Source organism: Caloenas nicobarica, chromosome 2, assembly GCF_036013445.1.
Source record: "Caloenas nicobarica isolate bCalNic1 chromosome 2, bCalNic1.hap1, whole genome shotgun sequence".
Lineage (NCBI taxonomy): Eukaryota > Metazoa > Chordata > Aves > Columbiformes > Columbidae > Caloenas > Caloenas nicobarica.
Genome location: NC_088246.1, coordinates 128897225 through 128920435, shown reverse-complemented (window position 1 = coordinate 128920435; position 23211 = coordinate 128897225). Strand labels below are relative to the sequence as shown.

General features: G+C 45.0%; 1 protein-coding gene across 1 annotated transcript; it reads right to left on the bottom strand.

Moving 5' to 3' along the window:
• Positions 1-3600: 3600 nt before the first annotated feature.
• On the bottom strand, positions 3601-20456 carry VXN (vexin). The gene is made up of 6 exons (XM_065630137.1): positions 20390-20456; positions 17226-17281; positions 10354-10492; positions 6778-6839; positions 5076-5161; positions 3601-3787 (listed from the first exon to the last, which is right to left on the bottom strand). The coding sequence occupies exons 1-6, from the start codon at positions 20454-20456 to the stop codon at positions 3601-3603; spliced, it is 597 nt and encodes a 198-aa protein (XP_065486209.1).
• Between the last annotated feature and the right edge of the window lie 2755 nt (positions 20457-23211).

The window sequence follows — 23211 nt, the reverse complement described above, 5'->3', positions numbered from 1 at the left end:
CAGAAAGATGAGCCAGGGGAGGTTTAGGTTGGACATTAGGAAAAGGTTCTTCACCCAGAGGGTGCTGGAACACTGGAACAGGCTCCTCAGGGAGGTGTCACGGCCCCAAGCCTGACAGTGTTCAAGAAGAGACTGGACAACGTCCTCAGACACATGGTGTGAACTGTGGTTGTCAAATGCAGGGACAGGAGCTGGACTCAATGATCCTTTTGGGTCCCTTCCAACTCACGACATCCTATGATTCTGTGTGTATCTAACATCTAACTCCTTTTGGCAGTGCCAGGGATTTTCTCTGAGTATCTGATGACAAACAGTGATTCTACCACCCGTAAAATATTGGAGCTGCTCACAAACATGCACTTCCAAGTCTCTCCCTGTGGGGAGCAAAATTTGGGTTCTTTGTCATGAGGTGTTCATGTTCTTCAGTATCACAGACCCTGTCTTTACTTTCCACTAAATGCTTTCCAAAAGTCACCAAGACCTGTATGTTACCACATGCTACTTGTTCCTTTATTTTTTTTTTAATGAATGGAACATATTTTATTTGAATCGATAAAATAAGTATCTACTACAATACAAGAAATCTCCATGGCATTTCCTGGAATACGAAGAAATTAAATATGCTTCTTGTAAATCTCTCCTTCTCTTGTAGATCCGAATTATAAATTAAATAGATAAGAAAACCATAAATACACATTTCAAGATACAGCAATTATTGGGTAGAAACATTAATTGTCTCTTCTCCTCTTCCATCCTCATACTACTTAAAGCTATCAATTAACAAACTAAATGCTACGATACAGTTCTTGTGACAGACAAAGCTCTTGCTGCCCTGGCCTCTGTGTTGGGTGCTCTATGGGTCAAGTTCACTACAAGGGCAAGTACCGCAAACACTCCCTGTCTTAATTAACCCAAATGCAGCAAATGGACTTTTCTCAGCGTCCATCCATCTTTTTTGTTTTTGCTCTTCTTAGGGAATGAGGCTAAAAAAGGGAACTGGTGATTACTATTCTGCTTACTCCTTGAATGTATGCATTGCTGTGCAAGAAAGTAGTCCCACTGAATTTACCAAGTTTACCTATATGTGTAAAAATAGCATGTGTGTACGAGGCCAAGGCTTGTGGCAGGATTTCTATGGCCTGAGGAGTGGGAGGGAGTAGTGTGTTTGGTGATACTTGTGAAAGACATTTCAGGACAAGCTCAGTCATGGCTGCAGCTTGGTTCAGTCATGGAAGACCTGATGTTGGCAGGGTTACAGTGTCTGGGCTGTTACGCAGGGGCAGCATTTCAGGCGTGGTGGACCCCTGTGAGAAAGCTCCTCTGGTGCTGTTCAGGTGTGCAGCCTTCAGCGGGCATCGGGCATGGCTCCCACACGCCGTGGCTGGTGACACATGGTCCATGCCAGCCCACCATCGCCTCTTCTCCTCGCCTTGCCAGCCGCCGGGGCCTTTCAGCGCACGGTTAATGACGAGCTGTGCGCTTGTCCTTTCCCAGGAGGAAGAAACAGAAGCAGGAGAGCAAATCATCCCTCTGTCAGGCTGCTGGGCCACAGAAGGACTTTCGTCTTGGGTCAGGAGGAGGGGAGAGTCTGTGTGACTTCTAGCTGCAAGGGTGTCCTCTGTGAGTTGTTGAGCATCTCTGAAGGAGAAGCCTGTGACAGAAGTAGTGGTGGACAGCTGAACGTGAAGGCTGACAGAAGTATTTTATGGAGGTCTAGTGCCTCTCCCCTCCTTGGCAGACTCTGGACTGGGTTGGCTCTGGCCATATGAAAAGCCATAGTACTCTTTAAAATATACACTTCCATCTCCACCCCACCACCTTCTTTAGCAGGTCCAGCCCCATGCAGGTGTCCCCTGCCACCTTCTTTGGAGGCACCAGGGACATTTACTCTATAAAGCAAGTTGGCTACTGGGCTGCTCCAGTTGCTTTCCCATCTTGCGGACTTTGGTTGCTCAGGTTGTCAAGATGAGAACCTGTGAACCCAAAGAGAGAGGAGCTGGCTGCTTCAGCAGCATTTCCCTCCCTCCCAGGAGGTACCTGGTGGCTCCCGAGCCTGCAGCTCTGCAGACTGTAATTCAAGGCTCCCTCAGTCCTGTGCTGCAAGAGAAATTAGGAATATACTTTTTTTCTAAGTCCAGGTTGAAGATGAGCTTAACACATGCAGCGGCTGAAGTCAGAGGTACCCCAAGCGCAGAAGATGCTCAGGTGGTTGTGGTAGGAGGGGAAGGAGCTGTACCCACTGTTAACATTACCGACGTATGGTTCAGATCTTCGGTGGGTTCATGGCTCTGGAGCTTCCTCACCTCAGTACCCTGCCACTGTATGATGGCAAATCAGTATGTTTCAGTACACTGGCTGCAGGTAAGCAAGTTTCGGATGAGAGCATTTTTCCTCTACTTCTGTCATCCAGTGCAACTTTGATTTTTCATTTATGCTTTGGGGCACTGGCAGTTAGACTAGAGAAGATAGTCATTACTATGAGCTGTAGGAGACATGCTTCCTCCAATTTTGTATTTAAAGGTCTGTGTTTAGGCAAACTGAAATGTTTTATAACAACCAGGGGAGCACTCATGTGAGGCAAGTATTGTTCATGACTAATATTGTCTGTAATACTGGTGAAATATTTTTTATAAAACTTTTTTTCTTTGAGAGGAAAAACCAAAGGACCATGATCAGCAATTTCTAAATTGAAAAAAAAAAAGAGAAAATTTTTGAGCTAATTCCATTAAATGCATCAGTTCATAAACACAGGTCTCCTATATGCAAATATCTCATGCTTAGTTGCCCCATTTACATATCTTCTTTCCTCCTAGTATTTTATGCACTTAGTGAACTGTCCTATACCACATAGGTAGAGAGTAAGTTGCTGACTATCAGTTAACATACAAGCAGGTTCTATGGAAAAAAGTATCTCTTGAGGTTAGATAGTTGCTCACAGTTGGATCTGGCAGGACACTTTGAAACACCAATCACCTGTCACATAGCAAAGTTTGGTAAATGTGTGTTTGCAAACTTGCTCAGTTCTGGCTCACCCATTCTTTTAGAATTATTACATCTTTTGCTCCAGTCTTGAAACATCGAAACTGAAGAAAAAAAGGTGTTTAGCATGTGTCATTCAACCAAGCATATTGTAAGATGTGGCTTTTATCTCATGATATGAGAGGGGGAAGAGGACGAGCAGTGGTACACAATGAGCAGAGCCCTGGGATTTAATGGCACCCTGAAACTGATTTGTTGCCTTGCAGGAGCACACAAACCTCTTGGTAGGCTTTTCTTGTTGTGAGTCTGAGCTGATTCAGACATGACATGTAAAATGTTGAGTGGGCCAGCAGTAGTTTCAGCATCATTGAGTCAAGACGTAAATCTGGTTAAATACTTGATATTTTAGTATATCACAACAAAGAAAGGCCAGTGAGTTGCATCACATTCACCATTTACCTTAGTTAGCCTTTCTCCCACTGTTCTGAGGCAACGGCATCAAGTAATAAAAAGGATATTGTCTTCCTGGATGAGCTGTGCTGTGCCTGTTCCCTCAGTGGTCCTAGAGCACCTTGTCCTGGCTAAAGGACCTTGGGTCTTTCTGAGTGATGCTGAGCCTTATCAGTCCGCCTCAAAGGCACTGTTTGTTGCCCCCAGGTACTCTGACTTCTTCTTGTGCTTCATCCACATCTTCCTCAGGAGGCTGGGTGTCCCACACAGGTGGCCTCCTGTCAGCGGTAGGGAAGCTTCTGCTGCTGGTGGCAGGCTCAGGTCGTACTCTGCTGTCTTCCTCCAGCGCTGCCTGTGGCTACCAAACAAAGCATGGATGTGTCAAGCATTCAGCTCTGCGGCCCTTCTTCCCTGCTTGCGACTGGGAACCAAGGGCTGCCCATTCCACAGAATCATAGAATGTCCTGAGTTGGAAGGGACCCACAAGGGTCACTGAGTCCAACTCCTGTCCCTGCACACAACAACCCCACAGTTCACACCATGTGTCTGAGGACGTTGTCCAGTCTCCTCTTGAACACTGTCAGGCTTGGGGCCGTGACACCTCCCTGAGGAGCCTGTTCCAGTGCTCCACCACCCTCTGGGTGAAGAACCTTTTCCTAATGTCCAACCTAAACCTCCCCTGGCACATCTTTCTGCCGTTCCCTTGGGTTCTGTTGTTGGTCACCAGAGAGAAGAGATCAGCGCCTGCTCTTCCGCCTCCCCTTGTGAGGAAGCCGTAGACCACTATAAGGTCTCCCCTTAGTCTCTTCTTCTGCAGGCTGAACAAACCCAGTGACTTTAGCTGCTCCTCATACAGCTTCCCCTCCAAACCCTTCACCAACCTCATTGCTCCCATTTGCAAAGGCACATTTGTGCCTGCCCCATCCCTGCGAGGAGGAGATGGGCTGCAATGAGGGACTGCTACTCCTGGCAAAGCCCTGGGGACTGTGCAGCAGCACCCAGGTGGGGTGAGCTCCTCCTGACCGAGGGGCATGTGCTGACAGACACCGGCTGAGAGGAACTGATGTCTCTGCCTACGGAGTGCGAGGGCACGGTGACAATGAGCTTGTTACTGTCCCTCAGGTGGCAATGGTGGCATCTCAAATATCACCTGGATCTGTGTCTGGGTTAACTGCCTACTGATGAGTGCATTTGTACTATGGTCAAGCTGTTCCTTAATTACACTTAAAGACAAAAAAGCTTTGTTTAAAAAAATATTTAATAACATTTTTCTAAGCTGTATTAGGGCAAATATTATAGACCTCTATTGGGAAAATACTTACATTTTGAACTTAGATGCTTTTTTTCTAGTAATAAAACAGAGCTACAACTGGTACCAGGGCACCTGTACAAACAGCCACGGCTGACAGTATAATCAGCATGTCCTTCAGCTGCTCTTTCCCTGCCTCTGGGAAGCAAGTGGCATGGCTTTACTGTAAACCACCGAGGTTTTACAGCTCCAGTTCAGAGGAACTCTGCGGCTGAACGCTTCTTCTTGTTTCTGGTGGGAGGGTGCCCTGCGGCCGAGGTGCCCTGTCCCCTTCCCTGCCCAGCACCGCCCCACGCGCAGCCCCCAGGCTCGGCTGGAGGGGTGGGAAGGGACTTACTCATCTGTAGAAGTACCGTCACCTGCGGGAGGGTCTGTGACAGCCGCTGCTTTCGCTGTGATATGGGTAACCGGTGATGGTGGGAACTGCCAGAGGAAAAAGCATGTCATTAGGAAATGCCATCGATGAGTAGGGGCCCCAGGTTCCTCTGAGGAAAGAGGCTTGTTTAGAAAAATTAATAAATACTGTAAATCTCTTAACAAGAGAAAGCAGGTCAAGGATTTGACTGCCCAAGTCTTAGGCATGTGTATCAGCCACAGGGCTCATATGAGCAAAAATTACACATCCCAGTGAAAGAGGGAGGCTTCCAGATCTTTTTATTCTCTGGTTTTTTAATGTCTGGCTTCCCAAGGAGGTGAGGTTTTCTTCAGGCTGGGCAGCCTCTTGCACCTCCTCACAGGCCACCTCCACCTCTGGCTGGGGAGCAGTTGTCCCAGCCATTGCTGCTTCTTGGCCCTTCAGAAATGTTCATCTGTTTTGCTGGGTGCTGGTCTGTGCCGTGTGGGGGGACCCTGGTTCATGCCCAGGTCTGTCACAGCTCCAAAAGTGCCTAATCGTCAACTTCCTCCTTGTTTTATTTGACCATGAATTGCCTGCCAGAGCTGAGTCACATTTTCTCACAAACAGGCTGCTGAGGCTGACATAACCTCCAAGATGTTAAGCTAAGGTGTGGGTTGCCCAGAATAGAAAAAAAGGTCAAAAAATTTGATGTGCTTTCATCATTTCAGGCAAGAAACAGAATTACTGTTTTTACTATAACTGGTCTTAAGCTGTCTAGGGCTGTTACCCCTGGGATTAACCTGAGACTGGATATGTTTAGGCATGCTCTGCAAGTATCCCAAGACTTAAAGATGTTTGAAATCACTTTTGAAAGCATCCTTTTAAATTTAACTGGGTTAATTATTGGTAGGTGCAATTAGTTTTATTACACTGAATACAATTAATTTTGACCACCCTTCAGTATTGGACAGTCATTTTTCTCAAGTGTAGCCCAGCTACCAGCCAGCAAGTATATTGCAGCCATCCAAAAGAACATTTTAAGCCACAAAGTTTCTATAGCATGGTCTGGTGTTGGTCAGAAACTTTTCAAAGGACTATTTGCTGTTTGAAAATCTAGTTTTTATAAAATGTAGAGACTGTTTTTTTCCTAAGAGACAGTAGAGAGAAAAAATATTTTAGTAAGGCTGAGTCATTCTTAACCAAAGTATTTTGTCTCTCTATTACAGAACAAATTTTCAGGTTTTGTATGATGATTTTCCCATCAGGTCTTTATTGACATTTTTTATTGATCTGATTGTCTTGTCAGGATGGCATTCTGCCAAATATGAATTATTTGATGCTGGTTCCATTTTAGAAATAAATTTTTTCCCAGTTTGTTAAATTCTCTGAGAAACAAGAGGCTTATTCTTCCCAGGTCTTGCACGGGCTTCTCTGTGCAGGTGGCTGAGCATCCAGCATGGGAGCCTGCCTGTTCCCATCCTACAACAGCTCCTCGGTTCCCTGACAGACAGCCATCCTGTGCCAGTCTCTGCTCCCAGCTAAGAGTATCCTGGCATAAATCATGTCTCAAAGCCTTAATGAAGACTGTGAAATCTGCACGTACTGTGGCAGGATGACATGCTGTTGGTGTGGGACACGTTGACAGATGCTGGGCTTTAAGATGCATCAGACAGTGGTAGTTGGTCTTGCTGTATTTACTTACCAAAGATTTTCCATCCAACAGGTGATTACAGGACTTGGATGACTCTCGTTCAGTAATTCCCACTGCAAAGTATCAGAAACATGGCATTTTCAGTAATCATCCCATTGGCACAGCTTGTATTAAAAGCCTCCTTCCATGAAGTTAAACCCAGATATGAACAGGGCCCAGATTCAGGTTATGATCCCGCTAGATTTGATTACAGCCGAAAATGCACAAGTTTCTTTATTATGATCATCTACTTTGATGTCAAAATAAGTGATTTTGGACTTAAGTCATTCTGGAAAGTCACTCAACTGCTTGCTCCTGGACTTTTCCAGTGGGATGATGAACTGTCCTCAGCAGACCAAGCTCAGTGGGAGCCCTTCTCCTCTGTGAACACTCATGTCTATGTATATAAATAGTGTGGTCCCACCTGCTGCTCCTCAGGTAACATAGTTTTTGTGCTTCTTGGAGCCCCCACTGCCGGGTTTGTCCTACCTAGGAGATTGTTCTGCTTTCTGGCTTGCCCTGGGTATTCTTACCTGGGCAGAGCTGTGTGCTACATCCACCCCATCACAGGGAGGGATTTCAAGCTTTCTGTCTGCCTGTGGCTGGATGGAACCTCTCTTTGCTGTCCTCAAACCTGGAGGTTACCTTTCAGTTACAAGTGAGTACTCAGCTGATAACTTATCCACGGATAAATGCTCACTGACATTCTTGCCAGTTGTGCTGGGGAAATAAATACACGAGGGATTCCAGATTTCTTTCTCACGAAGCCAAATCCTCTGATTTCATTGTGGGAATATGGATCTCTTTTTTGTCTTCTTTCTTTCTGTTCATGGCCATTTTCAGTTGTCTGCTGTCTTTTTAAAGGGTATTCAGGTAAACAAAGAGCACGGATCTACAGAAGTACCAGGATTCACAAAGACGGAGGACAGAATATGATTCACAGCTGCTGTGACCAATGGAATCTATTAATAAATAACACCAGCAAGCATCAGAAATACCTAAGGTGCTGCTTGTAGTACTGTCTCCAGCATGAGTTCCCAGTCAGAACCGTGTTCTCCTTCTGGGGGCAACATTTGACCATGATAAATATCTTAACTAGCCTCTCTCTTCCCACTCCCCCTCAGAGTAATTCCATTAGGTACCCAGCTGTATCGCTCATGTCAAAGTTTAATTCAATTACCTCTTCTCATCTTGCATATTAGGTCCTAACAGCATTCGGCAAGTGGCTCCAGGCATCAGTGCTTCAGCTAATGTCCATAATTTTCTTTTTTTTTTTTTTTTCCTTTTTGCTTGCTCTTGTATTGTCTTGATTCTTCTCTTCAGCCTGTCTCTCTTCTTATTAGATATAGAAAATATTCTAGCAAAGTTTCAGCAAAAGAAAAGTCCTCACGACTTCAGGTTCACAAGTTGGGCTTTACCAAAACTGAAGTCTCTTTAACATTGCACAGTACTTGTCTGTGGAGCAAGCACAGAAAACACTGCAGACCTCTCCAGACTCTCTCATGGCACCCTGTTCTCTGGGTAGGCAGTATTAGTACAGTGCGTACTGAAACCGAAAGGTGCAGCACATCATAGCAGAGAGCTATTTTTATTTTTGTACAAATATTTGCAAACACTCCTACTTTCCTGCCCTTAAAATGCCACATTTGTGAACTCAGGCACTCAAAACTTATGAAGCACCAGAACTGGACTGAAGTTATTTAATCCCCCAAGGATACAGACATTGAGATTCAGTCTGTAATTCATGACCAGAAACCATTTTTCCGCGGACTTTCTGCCTCACTCGTATAGATAGCATTCACTCAGAAAGCAACTGTTTATCCTTAGCTTTTACTGCTCAGCACACAGCCCTACACCTACTTTCCATACCAGTGAAGCCACTGAAGACAGAACTATCAATATTTTCATGTGCATTCCTATATTGCTGATCACTGTGCTCATCATCTGCACAAATGTTTTAAAAAACCAGCTTCGTCACCTCCTGGAGGACAAAGAGTTATCCTGGGGAAGCAGAGGTAGGTACTGAGTTTAAGACTAGGAGTTCCTGGGATCCAGTTTTCCGGAGGCTTGAGCAGGACGCGGGACGGTTTGCAGCCTGCACAGTTTTTAGTGGCAGCAAGAACGAGTGCTCCCAGTGTCAAAGTCAGGGGCGTGAAGCAGGCACCCAGAAAAGGGGGAGACACCGGCTGTGTGAGATTACAGGCATCACCAAGGAGCCCGGTGGCAGTGATGGACAGACTTCAGGGAGCTATTGCAGGGGCGACGCCACCGTGGTCCCTGAGGGATCCCACAAGCAGGCTCGCCTGGCTGCACAAGCTCTGTTGTCTTGTCCAGATCCTCCTGCTGAATTTGTCCTGTCCTACTCTCCTTCCTCCCTCTCTCCCTCAGTCCCTTTGGTCTCTCTTTTGTTTTCAGTTCTCTTTGACCAAGCACTGTCAAATCTAATTTCTGTTTCTCCCTCTTTCTCACTCAGCATCCCAGTTTCTTTGCTGCCTCCTCTCCCCTTACAAGAACCATTTCCCCCTCTTCCGCTCATCTTTTTGGATTCCTACACCTTTTCTCCTGTTCACACCTGTATCTGTCATCCTTTACCGCTCGTTTCCCCTAACAGCAGAGACCGGCAGTCCTTCCTTCCTTCCCCGCCGTCCGTCCGCCACCCCCTGCCCCACAGCGGGTCCCGGCCGCTCTTCCTCCTCTCCTCACTCCATCCCATAAGCCCCAGCTCCTCGTTTGGCCACTTCTTGGCTCTGATCCTGGTTTGAGAACTTTCCCTACAGTCCCAAGCTAAGTTTGTTCCTTCCCAGTTTCCAAGGCCTCTTGCCCGGTTGGTGTTCCAAGGGGATGGCTTACGAGCAGTGCAGCTGCAGACCGGTGCCTCCATGATAGCGTCTGTTCTACGGATTTAGCAACTTTTAACAGCTCAACATCCAGTGTATCTACCAAACACGTACCACATGGGGTTTTTTCAAAGGCTTATGACTTGATTGCATCTGGGTGGTTTTTCAAGGGAGACCAAAAGATGTGTTTTTGATTATAAGGCCACCCTGCTCCAGCTTTGGCCTTCCAGACACAACACTCCAGTTTTGAAGGAGCTGAATGACCAGTCATTTACGTTTACTCATTACCTTGGTTTTGCATTGGCAAACTCTATTTTTCCTTCCTTGCTGAACAACTTCTGGTTGAAAAAAAAAAAAAAAAAATCAAGTTTGTGGCTGACATCCAGAATCTAAAATTTCATGCCATGTAATTATGTTCTGGCAAGTTCTAAGCAACTGAGCAGGGATCTTATATAATAAGATGACTCAGGCGGACTCGATAATGTGCGATCTATCTTCTCAAAAATATTGTCAGCCTTTGGAAAGGGAGCCTCTATGACTCTGAGGAAAGAGACCTGATGACTCCGAGTAGAGCGAGTTTATGACTCTGCAGTGCCACGGTCGTTATCTCATTAATCCCACCAGACATTTTAAGTGTGGAAGTGTCCTTCAGGTACCTAACAAAGCACCTCCTCCGCTGCAGACTGGAGGACTGCAATATCTGAAAATATCCCGAAGCCACAGAGGAATAAAGCCACTGCTGGGGACTCACCGTGCTGGGCAGCCCCCTTGGCCGGGGAGGGTCCCCGCTGCCCGCTCTGCAGGTGGCCCAAGCCCCGCACCTCGTCTTCGCTGTACAGCACCTGGAGGAGGTCACCCTGGTGGGGACGACGGTCGGATATGGCTACCACCTACGGGGAAGAGGCAAAACCATCCCGTTACACCCGGTTGTGGAGATCAGGTGGTCTGTCAAGGTCCCTGTGGAGCAGTATGGTGCTTGCTCTTCCCGCTGCTTTACTGTCATCCGCAGGGGGTTTTGTTGGATGGGGACCGTAGGATTTGAACGGTTTGTTTTGTTTGGGTCCTGCCTCCATGCATGAGGTGTATAAAAATACAGGAAAATAATTTGTGGTTTCTCTGAGACCCAGCTGCTTAGTTGCACCTGTCTGTATTCTCCTCAGGAGACTGAAATGTGGTTCAAGATCTACTGAATAGGATATGCCTTTGAGACAGCTCAAATTTAATTTCTTGTTGCATCATATCTTGGGCAATCAGTTAAACTTATGCAATGTGAATTACAAATGCTATTTCTTCATGGCCTCCCCTGTCTTTTGGACTTTTGGACCTTGAGGGTCTCTTCCAACTGAAATGACTCTATGATTCTATGAAATTTACATTTTATACCTGGTAAATGACTACAGAAGACACAAGGCAGTGAACAATTGTGCTCCTAGAGATGAATTTTCACAAACACTAGATCACACAAACAAAACTCACTGAGAGCTGCGTTTTTTAAAGTTAGGCCCCCTGCGACCTGAACGGAGTCCTTGAAAATGAGCATGAACAAAATCAAGTTCTTTTCTACATCTGTCAGGACTAAGCCATGGCGCTCACTGCGCTGCCACAGGCAGGTGGGGAGGCCGGAGCTAACGTGAGCTTTAAAAGCAGGGATGGGCTCCAAGCAGGTGGATCCACCAGGATTGTTATCTAGGATGGTCCAGAAACAGTTTTCTCAAGAAGATTAAAGTCCTGACAGGAGGGAAAAAATGTTTCATGCTTTTTTTTTTCTTTAAATAATAATTTTTCCCTGAAGACTTGCTACTGTCACACAGGCAGCAAGTTAAACAGGGCAAAGATCCAAACCAGCAAGGAAACAAGATGCGGCAACTATTCTGACTCTTTCCTATTAGGCTTACTTATGTTAACCTTACGTTGGAAGAACGGGAGAAAAGCAGTTACTTGCGTCTAACTGATGACTGCTAGTTGCCATTTAGGTGTTTTATATGTAAATACAGTTATTTTGTCTCAAGACTGAGACCAGCAACTGACCAGCCCACTATTGGCATAGAAAAAGCCTTAATTCCATCTATTGCTCTGCCTTCTAACATACACTCAAGATAAAAACAAGACTGTGTTCAGGCATGTCCCCTCACACAAAATTATCCATTTTCTTTAAGTAAACTTTAATTCAGTTTGCCATTAATCTGCAATATTTTGTGTATGTGAATATAAAAACACATGCAAACCAGTGTTTTCCAAAACAGAAAAAAAAAAAGAAAAACCCCAACCTGACCACTTTTTACTCTTTTGACTCCATGTACCCTCAGGAGTCTGGAGGTGGTTACATGACATAGATCCTACTGACCAGCAGGACAAGGAGCAGAAACTGCCCAACAGCAGGCAAAAATACTGCTGGAAAGGGCTGGTGAGGCAACCAAAGCCTAACCCAAGACCTCGGAGAGGTTTTCTCTTAGTTCTATGGATTTTGGCACACGACCTGACATAGTCCCTGCTCCGTAATCTACTTATGGACATGCCCAGTGTTAAGTTGAAGTCAAAGGGTCCACTGGTGTCCTTGAAGACAAGCATGTGCTAAAGGAGGCTGCGGCTGGGGCCCAGCTCTACTGACCATGAATCCGATGCTGCCAGACAGAGCTGAGCCTCAATAATTCAGAAACGAGGGTGATGTTGGTGGTGAGACACCTCCTGTTGCTGCTTAAGCAGTTGGTGCTGGCTTCCTCCCAGCTGCCCCTGGACCAGCTCCAGGACCTCCCCATCCCTCCGCAGCATCTTCTCTCAGGCTGCAGGCTCCTGTGACATGCCCTGACCGCCCAGACCTTGCAAGCTGCTTACCAGGGGCATGACTCTCCCATTACCACAGTGACATCGCTGGAGACACCTGTCTGTCTTCAACACGATGAGGCTGTGGCTGGCAGGGGTCTCTCATGACAGCCCTTGGGGTCTGCCTCGCATGAACTGAGCTCTTCTGGATTTCAAGGAACCCTACAGAGCTCACCTTTCCCATCAGCTCTGGGAATATGCACAGTGCTCTTTGTCATGTTCGGTTGTCTTTGGTGTCTGGCAGAAAATGTTTGCAAGCCTCTGCTACTGAGACACCCAAGGTTGCTTCTTTTGCATGGTCATGGAAAGAGCACTTTTGGTAAGTAAGATGCTGCCTGCAGTTGTCTCTAATCCTGAAAGTGGCTTATTTGATCAGTGTAAACCACCACTAACTTGAAATTTAACAATCTGCCTGTGTGTTGCAAAGGAGGAAATATAACTTGGGGAAAGGAAGCAGGATTTTTAACTCCATGAATAGCAGAAATTATTTAGCTGTGTTGTTTGTGTTTTCGGGATTCCTTGTTACATGCCAGATCGGTAACGACAAAATGCCTTCAAACAGAAGGATCTATATAAATAAGTTACAAAGCCATTTGCCATTACAGCTGGAGACAACAGTGCAATCTCTATAAGCACATCTTCAGCTAACATCTTTGTCTGGAGCATTTGGCTGTAGCACACTTTTGGAGTTTCTTATCTCCTAATTCAAGATTTCACTGTGACTTTGTCTACCTCACCCATTACTGTAATATGCAAAGACTTATCTAGGTCAGGAAACTAAACCTGCTGTAGCACAGTTTTGATCGAAACTGGAGGTGACATTTCTCTAGGGTACTTAGGGTAAGGCAGAAAGATCAGCTGGAAGTCACTTTTCTTTTCTAGACGTACCAGGAAATTTACATCTGTGTGAATGGCAGAGTCACCCAAACTATGCAGAATTAGTAAACAGCTCCCTAAAAAACTACTGGGTTTAGAACCTGTAAGTCCCTTGACCAGCTCAAGTCTGTTTGCAGGGCGCTGACCCTGAATTCAGAGCTCAGCAAAGTCACTTTTTTATGGACTTTACTGTGCACTTGAGAGCACTGAGCCCGCTGCTGGAATTAGCTGTGTTAAGCAGGGGGCATGGAGGATGCAGGAGGGTTGCAGAGCACCACAGCGGCTGTTCCAACAACCCTGCTCCTGGACTCAAAATCCCACTGCCAAGCCAACAACCAGCCGGAAAAGGTGACAATTAAACATCTGGCTTTGGATAAAACTTTGAAGCTTAGAGGCTGAACAATGAAATGCTTGTTAGTGGAAGAAATGCCACATTTGTAGATTTAAGCTCTTTTTGATGGTCTAATGCTGATGTAATTTTTAATGTGGCAGAACTAGCATACATGGAGAGATTTGCCACTTTTCTGCAAAGTAGCCAGGTACTGGTGTCCGAACTGGTTTTAGAGTTCTAACCAAAGGATTTTGGGGCTGGGAGAGTGAGGGAAGAGAAGGGAAGAATCTAGTATCCCTGGAAATAACTCTTAATATGGCAATAGGAACTGCAAAAAACGCATGTTTGTGAAACGCTCAACTAAGAAAAATAAGGTGTTTCCCCCTTTCTCTCATCCTTCCACAGTCACAATCGTGCTTTTGGGGTGAGTTCTTGAATGGGATGGAAGTTGCTCCCCAAGGTCAGTCATTTGAATGTTAAATCACTTAATGCTGCACTGCTTGAGTATTTCTGCCACAAAAAAAAGGTCTGGCAGATGTCCACGTTGCTTGCTATTTTTGCCCTTGCCGAGGATTAAAGTTGTGCGTCCACTGCAAACACCAGAGCAGAAGATTTCGTGTTAGCTGAGGCATTTCTGCAGCACTGACAGCAGGTGCAGAAATAAAAGTGAAAAAGATAAATCATCATTTTGCTACTTTTGTGCGGGTCTAGAAATTGGCAATCACAACTTCCTCACAGGCACGTAAGTTCCAGTATGTGCTATTTATTTGAGCGCTTGCCCACGAGCTGTGAGCAGCTGCATCGCACTGAGGAAGGGGAATGTGCAGGTCTGAGAGGTGACCGTGCCAGTGGCTTTGGTTCGAGAGCCTTGCTCAGTTTCTCAGCTGGAGCTGCAGAACATTCCTCAGGCTCAGTGCTCCCACTGCTAATATGATGCTGCCTGCATTGTGAGTAAGGGCCAATCAAAGGACACCTTTAATTGGGGTCAGGAAAGCCCCAAAGGAAAAAAAAAAAAAACAACCACGCAACAAAAAACCTAAACCTCTAAAAATACAGCAACAAAACAAGGACTTTCTTATCTTATTTTCTTAGACCTTTGTGAGTATAGTGCTGCTACAGCAGCTGATACAATCCAAATTAAATATTAGAGGCTCCCACTCAGCAGAAACAACAACTAACTGCTGAGATTTGGAACATGATAACAGATATGCAGTTGCCCTAGATTTCAATGAAAATTTTCCAGCGGAATAGTTTTATGAGAAAATTCTGGTTAGAAATCTGGGCATTTTATTGGAAAATTATCTATCTTGTCAAAAAAATTGAAAAATTATCTGAGCATTCTGTTTTATTACATCGGAATAGTTCACTTCTGGTTTGGACTTTTCTGCTATTTTTAAATTACATGGAAAACAAAATACACTAAAGACATAACAAATAAAAAAGGGGTATCTCAAAATGTCTTATTTTAATTAACACTCCGGCACCCTGACTTTCATCCTCATTTGGAACGAAGAGTCATTTTGAAACCTCAGCCTGAGTTAATGGGACAAAAATAAGTTCTTCACCATTTGAGAAAATACACAGATACAGTGTGTTATGCACCCTTCCTGGGGACCACTTCAGGCATCCTGTGAAGTGTTTGGATTAATTAAACAAGAGAAGGGCTGGGAGTGAATGTGGTGAGGTTTTTCCCAGTGCACGGATGAGTGTGGTAAGCAGGGGGAACCTACGGTGCTGTGGAGAGATCAGGGAATTGGGAATATGAAGATGAGGCTATTTACAAATTAGAGTCGGGCTGGGAAGTGGGATAGGGCATGGGAAAAGGAAAGGCCACGGAGCAAAATATTTCAGCAAAGTGCTAGAGAACAGATAGGTCTGTAGTGAGAAGAAATGCTTTGGCAGAAGAGTCTTACAGCATGTAAAAAGTGCTTTGATATGCACAAGAGAAATGACTGCTGCAAGTCAGAGCTGCGATAAAAGGATCATGGAAAGGGCTGTGAATGGGCCAAGTGGATTTAAGGAGGGAAAACTGGCTCTGAAGACAAGACAACTCACGCCCAAACCAATGTATAAAAGTGTCTAAACTTAGAAAACATTTTCTCAGAGCATGAAAAATGTTCAATTCTTTCACTGCTGCTGTTACTATTATTTGTTTAGTCATAATAATTGGGGGCAAAAATATTTACAGACCTATTGAAGAGGACTGCAGGGAACAAGGGTCCCTCATACAGCAAAGGGAAAATGGGGAGGGAGGAGAAAAAAGCTGAAGCTGCGCAGCATAGCGCTGTGGGTGAGAGGGCTGGGAGGAGAGGACCATGTCCCTGCCCATGGCCAGCTGCAAGCTGCCACCCTGCTCTTCAGCTGCAAGGCAGCCCCGTGCTGTTCGGCTGGACTCCTTTGCACAAGGGCTGTGAAAACGGCTCGTGCCCCAGCAGCGGCTGCAGCAGAGAATTTCTGCCTGGGGGAGACTGAGGGGAGACTGAGGGGAGACCTCATCGTGGAGGAGGGGCAGGCATTGATCTCCTCTCTCTGGCGACCAATGATGGTATCGGAGGGAACGGCAGGAAGATGTGCCAGGGGAGGTTTAGGCTGGATATTAGGAAAAGGTTCTTCACCCAGCGGGTGGTGGAGCACTGGAACGGGCTTCCCAGGGAGGTGTCACGGCCCCAAGCCTGACAGTGTTCAAGAAGAGACTGGACAACGTCCTCAGACACATGGTGTGAACCGTGGGGTTGTCATATGCAAGGACAGGAGTTTGACTTGATGATCCTTGTGGGTCCCTTCCAACTCACGACATTCTGTGATTCTATGATTCTCCCAGGGCTTTGCACACCTCATCTTCAGGATTAAAAATATCAGACCACTCACCAAGAGCTCAGTTGTTAGTTTTTCTCTGCATTTGTGAAGGGCAGACAGAGTAGAAAATGGAGTCAAGGATGCTTCCAGATGGGAGCTCAGCTTGTCGAATTTGGGGGGCACCTCACTGGTAGGGAGTGGGGAAAGCTCTGGCTGTGTGCTCTGTGCGCTGCACGGGGGTGAGTCGAGGACCGGCAAGAGCTGCTGGGATCAAGGGACAAGCATCCTCCTATGCCTCTCTCAGAGCCATCTTTTGGAGTCGTGGTTGCAGTCCATTGCTGGTGTTTTTTTCCCAACTTCCATGGAGAAAGGGATACTGGCGCCTTGATTAATGTGTGTATGTATTGATATAATTTGTTTGCTTTTCATTCCTGTTTTGTCCCTCTGGCACTATTGTTAAGGCTTTATGGATAAAAGTTCAGTCTGTGATTCCCTCAGATGACCCATGTTGATAAGCTGTGATGTTCTTTTTGACTGACTCTGCACAGCAAGACTGTGTTTTTTGAAGTTTCAAAATGCTTCTGTAAATAAACTCTAGCTTTACAGAAATTCCCCTTTCTGTTTCTTACCTCACTCCCTGCATCAGACACCAATGCACTTCTTTGCCCTGAAAGATCAGCTTCCCAGGTATCCACCGCATTTTTAAGGATAAGTTTAGCCAACTAGGATTAAAAAAACCACCAACCAAACCAAACCAAACAAACAAAACAGAAAGGGAGAGAAAGGGAGATTTTTCTTACACTCTTAGTTAGGATGTGCTGTGTAGTTTTAGCTCGTCTTCGGGCAGGACTACATGCTGCGAAAAGAAGAAAAGAAGGAGCACGGTCAGGGAGCAGTGGAGGTCGACAAGCCCAAGCAACACTATCAGTAGAGGTTCCCGCTGAAAATCCTGGTCAGAATGAAACTTTTGGGAGACCATAAGTAGACATTCATGTGGGTGGCAAGACAGGAGGGCCTTAGGAATAGATTTTTTAATGTCACTTCAGAGAACATGTCCTAGCTATACAACACAGATATCCATGGGGGCAGGACAACAGCCTTCCCCAAGTGTCTGCACCTCTCCCATAGGCTTCAGGAGGATCTGTCCTTCTCCTTCCTGGGTTTTTGATCTGCCCTCCCACCTGCTGATGTTTCAGAAGGAAATGAGCTTCTTGTTCCATCCAGTCACCTTCCAACATGACTAGAGTATACATTAACTTTGGAGAGGACTAACATTTTATCTACTTGTCTTTATTTTCAGTAAGCTCAAACTGCTTCATGACACCATTTCAGTTATGCTGCATGATGTCCAAAGCACGACATTTGCCCTAACACTGGTCTTTTTTAATCCTCGAAATGACCCATTTGGTTCTTGAGCTTGAGGCATTTTGCTTAAAGTCTGTTTCTCAGTTTTATTTCTCAGACCCATGCAGACACCAAAATCACAGGTGAAATAACATTGCTAGCCACAAGACACAAGATACCAGGACCATAAGCCAAGCTTTTGACTGGACTGAAGCAATTAATTTTGAGAGAGTTTTTTGTGTGTGGTTTGTTTGTTTGTTTGTTTGTTTTTACAAAGTGAAGGTTGTTTAAACACTTGTTTCAGTTTGACTTGAAACAGGCCTGAAAGACTCTGTGATACTTCCAGTGCTCCCTCTCACATATCTTCACTTTGCTCTTAAAAATCACTACCCTCCCCTGTGTTCAGGCTACAGGAGTCATGACTACAGGATTTAGCAGCCAGTGACAGAAACAGGCCTGCAAAAACCTGCCAAATTCAGAGAATTAACTCCAATTCTAAAGGCTGACCCTGAGGGCAAGGCACGTGAATGGGGCTTTCCTATTCAGGCTCCATGTATAATCCAAAGGCTTCGAAGAGCTAAGAAGGTTTGTTATGGCATGATGGGTGACTCTTAACTTTCCAGGTGAGCTTTCCTTTACATTTTTGGCACACATCCAACTCCAGGAGTTGCAGTGCTTATCTCTGCTATATATTAATGTTTGCGAAGAGCTTTGAAGCTGTGGAAGCAGCTGGAGGTCATCCAAGGCTGCTTGTTACCGCAGCCAAACTCCTCTCATCTGACAGCCGGAATAAGAAGTGCCCGGGCTTTCCCAGCAGAGCTGGCAGCAGGACCCAAGTTACTCTTCCTCAACATCTTGTGTTTGTCTAAAAGCCGCCCCGCGATACCCCAGTGAGGATATAAGTGACGGGCATTAGGATCCCACTGGCTAAAAATGAAGTTTTAGCCACAGTGAACCAGGACAGTGACAAGGGAGGTGATAAATGTTGTCCAGGGTCCCTGCCAGCCAGCCGGTGCAGCACAGGAAGCTTCCAGACCGAGCTCATCACAAGTAAGTTATCTGCCTGCATGGAGCTTGAGAGCGTGCTAAGCCGCCAGTTTGATTAGGGCCTGTTTTGCATGGCATGATATCCTCAGGGATCCCTGCTGCCTTCTCCTGCAGGACATGCTTTATGTATTAAACCATCGTGAGTGTGAGATGAAAAACAAACAAACATAATGAAGGTTGGTTTTTTTGTTTTAGTTTTTGCTTGTTTGGGTTTTTTTTTGTTGGTTTTTGTTTCGATTTTTTTTTCTGATTTTTTTTTCCTAGGAATATGTTTTAATTTGCTTTTGAAGCTGTTGCAATCACCTTTACTTTGTGGATTTCATCATGTGAGGACAAAACTAATTGCTCACTAGCAAAACATTCAAGTGCAGAAAAGTTTCCTGATGCAAGGAATCACCTTCTTGTCTCTCTAGTATTATATATATTTTACTGGACAGTGTGAGGAGCACGGTTTATATAGATTTCTACCAGAAGCAAGTACTGTTTTGCTGTTATTGGTACCCAGCCTGGTGCACAAGGAATAAATGTGCTCAGGTAATAAATTTGTGTGTTTAATATCATGTATGATCCACAGTCCAACTCGCTGCCTGTCATCTGCCAGCGCGAGTGGCAAATGGCTTACAGGGGCTGAAGAAAGGCAAGGCATGAAAAGGAAGCCCCAGCACCAGCAAACATGCAATTACTTGAATAGCCATTGAAAGGGGAGAATCATGGAGGTAGACAGAAGCTACCCACTTGTGCAGGAGCACAATGGCAGCAATGCAAACAGTGGGGCTGCAGGGCTCCCCCTGCAAACATGATTTTCTGCAGGGAGTGGGAGCAGGAAGGGAAGACCGAATCCTCACAGGAGATGTTTCTGGCTTTGCCTGCAAAAGGATGTTTTTATGTACAGCTCAGCTTTCAGGCAACAAAAACAATTACCGTGATGGTTCACTTTGTCATTTCCACTTATATTCTGAAATAAAGCAGCTGAGAGCTCATGCTCCCAGCTTGCAAATAAAGATCCGATCTGGCCCCACAATTTGTTTTTCCTGCTTTTACCTGCTTTCTTTTTCTTGTTGATGAAATATGCAGCTATTGAGTTTAAACTAATTTGTTCAATCAAATGCAGACTGGGCTTTGTCCGGTTCTTGCTCTTCATTACAAGCAATTAATGTTAATCATGCATTCATTTCCAGGGCATGGCTTTGGAAATGTTCCACTTATTGAGCCAGCAGACTTAAATTCAACATTCATGCAGTTCACCCGGTTCATCTGAGCTGCTAACTGCTCGCAGAACTTCATTTTCTTTTCTGTTACATAGAATAGCCACACAGTTGCAAGCTGTCACTTTAGCAATTACCTCATAGGTATATCATCAACGCCGTTTCCAGATCTCCCAAATTTGCCAGCACAAAGATTTTACGCAGCCACAATATCAAAGCACCTGCAGGGATCAGCTCCAGCAAGCAGCAGCGAGCTCGGCAGAGCAGAGGAGCTGCTCACTTCAGAGATTTCCCTGATGCTAAAACACCCCGTCTGTCTAAAAGATAACAAACACCGCAGCGGTTGTTAACAGTTTTGCTGTACTCACATTTGGATGAAATCACGGTAGTGAAAACTTCTAAATTTTCATCGCTGCAGCTGTAAATCTGGTGCATTTTCCACCTCTCCCTCCCGACTGCCTTTCAGCTTCATGCAATTGCTCTGAACTTCTGGTAAATAGGTTTCACTAATCCAATCTGGCTCTGTGATCATTGTCCAGATCTACAAAGGACAGACTGATGCTGTGATCTCATCTCATTCCATATTCTTCATCGCAACATTTTCTGCTCCCATCTGCCTTTCTATGAATACTATTAATGCAAAGATTTAATTTAGTTGTTACTTAAGCCTTTATTCAGATTGAAGCATTTTATTTTACATGTCCTTTTACCAGTTTGGAGAATCCTCTACAATAAATGGCTAATAATTAAAGTCTGTTCTGTGCAGCCATTGTATAGGCAAATAAATGTTTACAGAAATACTGCAACGATGTTTAAAATAAGTTGGGTTAATACTTTGGATACTTTAACACATTTATTTTTAAAATTTGCTCCTCCCATATAATGAGGAGCTGATTCTAGGTGTATTAGAAAAAGCACTTTGTGCTTTACCTTTTAAGTTCATAAACTAGTACCTGAATCCTGGGCACTTCAGTGTAAAGTTTCAAATGCAGATGACTAAAGAAGGGCACGTCAGACAGACGTACATATGTCTGTATGCTCCTACAACTCAGTGGTTGCGGCGGGGGGGCAGGTGGCTCATAGATGGGTTCCTACATGACTTGATGGTTCTGGGGCCTAATTCCATATTTATGCAGTTCAATAAAGGGTCTTCTTGCCAAAGCTTTTCATTCCTTAATGCTCCCATCAGAAACTGTCCCTTTCCACGTCTATGAAAAACAGCCCTCTTGACTTTTGGTGACTTAACTGCTGCCATGGACATCTGAGCTCGAAAATTTTGGCTTGCGGGCTCCAGCAACTTATGCAGCAGAAGCACTTTCAAGTGTGAATAATGATATTAAATTATATCAGCCTAATGAACAGCCTTCATTACTAGCACGTGTGTGTAATTAACACAAAAACTATTGCTGTCTTCTCCTATAGACGCCTGCCACCAACAGTCCCAGATGGAAAGTGTCAGCAAACACAGACTGTCACTGTCATGTCCACGTAATGTTTCTCCTTTGAAATAATAAATATTGGTGAAATCCATATCCCAGGCCTGGAAGCTTTTTGGTTGATTGGAAGGTGTCACTGTTTCAAGAAAGAAATGAGTGAAGAGAAGCTGGTGCCACTTGTCACCTCCCAGGGCAGCCTCCCGCTGTCCAAGGGCAGCACAGCCACTGTGGGGCTGGGGCCACTGTCCCAGGACACCGTGTCACATTTGAAACGGGCAGTGGGATGGCGATCTAATCAAGCAAAAGTTCAATTAGTTTTTGATTTATTGCGCCACATGTTCTGCTTGTATGACTGATGTCATTAACATCAGGCTCGGCTGGCACGTTCATCTGTCCCTGCCTGGCTCTCTGAAGGCGAACACACTCAACAGATGGGGAGTTGCACGGGTGCAAAGGCAATTGTTTATCCCCCTATTGTTCCTCTGTCAAGCAATCAAACCAAATCCATTACTCACCAAGAAAAAGATCAGCGCACCGTCCATTCAGTGGTGAATGGAGCAGAGGCGGTTAGGCAGGGAGGCTTTAAAGCTTTCAAAAGGATGAAAAAAAAAATAATGAAGAGCAACACTGAATACTTGACCAAAAAAAAAAAAAAAGCTATAACAAATCTAACCCACCCTTTAGTTCACCTTTAGATATTCAGAGTCCCATGAGAAGAGGCAATTATGGATCTGAGTGATTGTTTTCCTAGTTCTAGATATGACATAAAGATATTTTAACATCATAGCTGGGGGTAACATCAGAACAAATATTTGATATTTCCTCATGTTGACATGATGGGGATGTGGAAACTTAGGTGAGACTCAAGAGCTGGTTATCAGCTGCTGTTTGCTGCATTACAGCTCGGGTTTGGAGCAGGTAGCTCTGAGTACCTATTATCTACGCAAGTGACATGATGCTCTGGGGATGAGTGACTCTGTGCAGAGAGAACAAAAGGCTCTCACATCACTTCCAGACAGAAAAATAGGGCTTGGGATGGCCAATATAACCCGTCTCATCTGGGCATGAATTTTCATGAAAGGGAGTTTGCTGCTTCATTCTTCTCAGATCTCACAGGACAGTCAAGTGCTATGAATGCCCAGGGTTTTGCAGGAAATATTAACGTGGCTTCAAAAGAAGGACTGCACATACTGGGCTACCTTTTTCTAGCTGTCTGTGAGTTACTTTGGACAAATGTCTTGGTTTATCTAGCTACAAAATAGGTGTGATATTACCTGCCAAGGAAGTGTACTATAAAGCTCAACTGCATGTCACCTGCTGAAGAACAGCAGGATAGTAATTTTAGACTTGAGGAAGATGCTCTGCACAATGTCCAACCTAGGGACTGCCTGCAGAGCCACATCAGACAATTTCACCATAGTATCTCCCTTTGGCTCCTTACTGTCCTAGCAAGAGCCCAGTCTGTGGTGGGAGCAGAAGACCAAACACTTATTGATTCTGTGAATCATTTTTTGTTCCGCAAATTATTACCTAGAAATCAGGCTCAAATTTTTCCTTGCTGCTAAACACGATTAATAAGCTATTAACTTAATTCAAGTGGTGCCACTGCAGCCAAGAGAAGACCCAAAAAAGTTTTTGCACCAGGATATACCTTTGACTGAAGACTTCCAAACCAACATGTGGAATTAAATGCCACACTGTGAGCTGTGATATGGCTGCTTACCAAATACCTGAACTCTCCGTGTAGTCAGTAA

What these genes read in the sequence shown, in the direction of transcription:
- VXN (XM_065630137.1), bottom strand. Translation starts at nt 20,456, where the DNA reads ATGCACCAGATTTACAGCTGCAGCGATGAAAATTTAGAAGTTTTCACT. An exon ending in TACCGTGATTTCATCCAAAT is followed by an intron (nt 17,282 to 20,389) that starts GTGAGTACAGCA and finishes TTCTTTTCGCAG; the next exon opens with CATGTAGTCCTGCCCGAAGA. An exon ending in CAAGGGGGCTGCCCAGCACG is followed by an intron (nt 6,840 to 10,353) that starts GTGAGTCCCCAG and finishes GATACTTTGCAG; the next exon opens with TGGGAATTACTGAACGAGAG.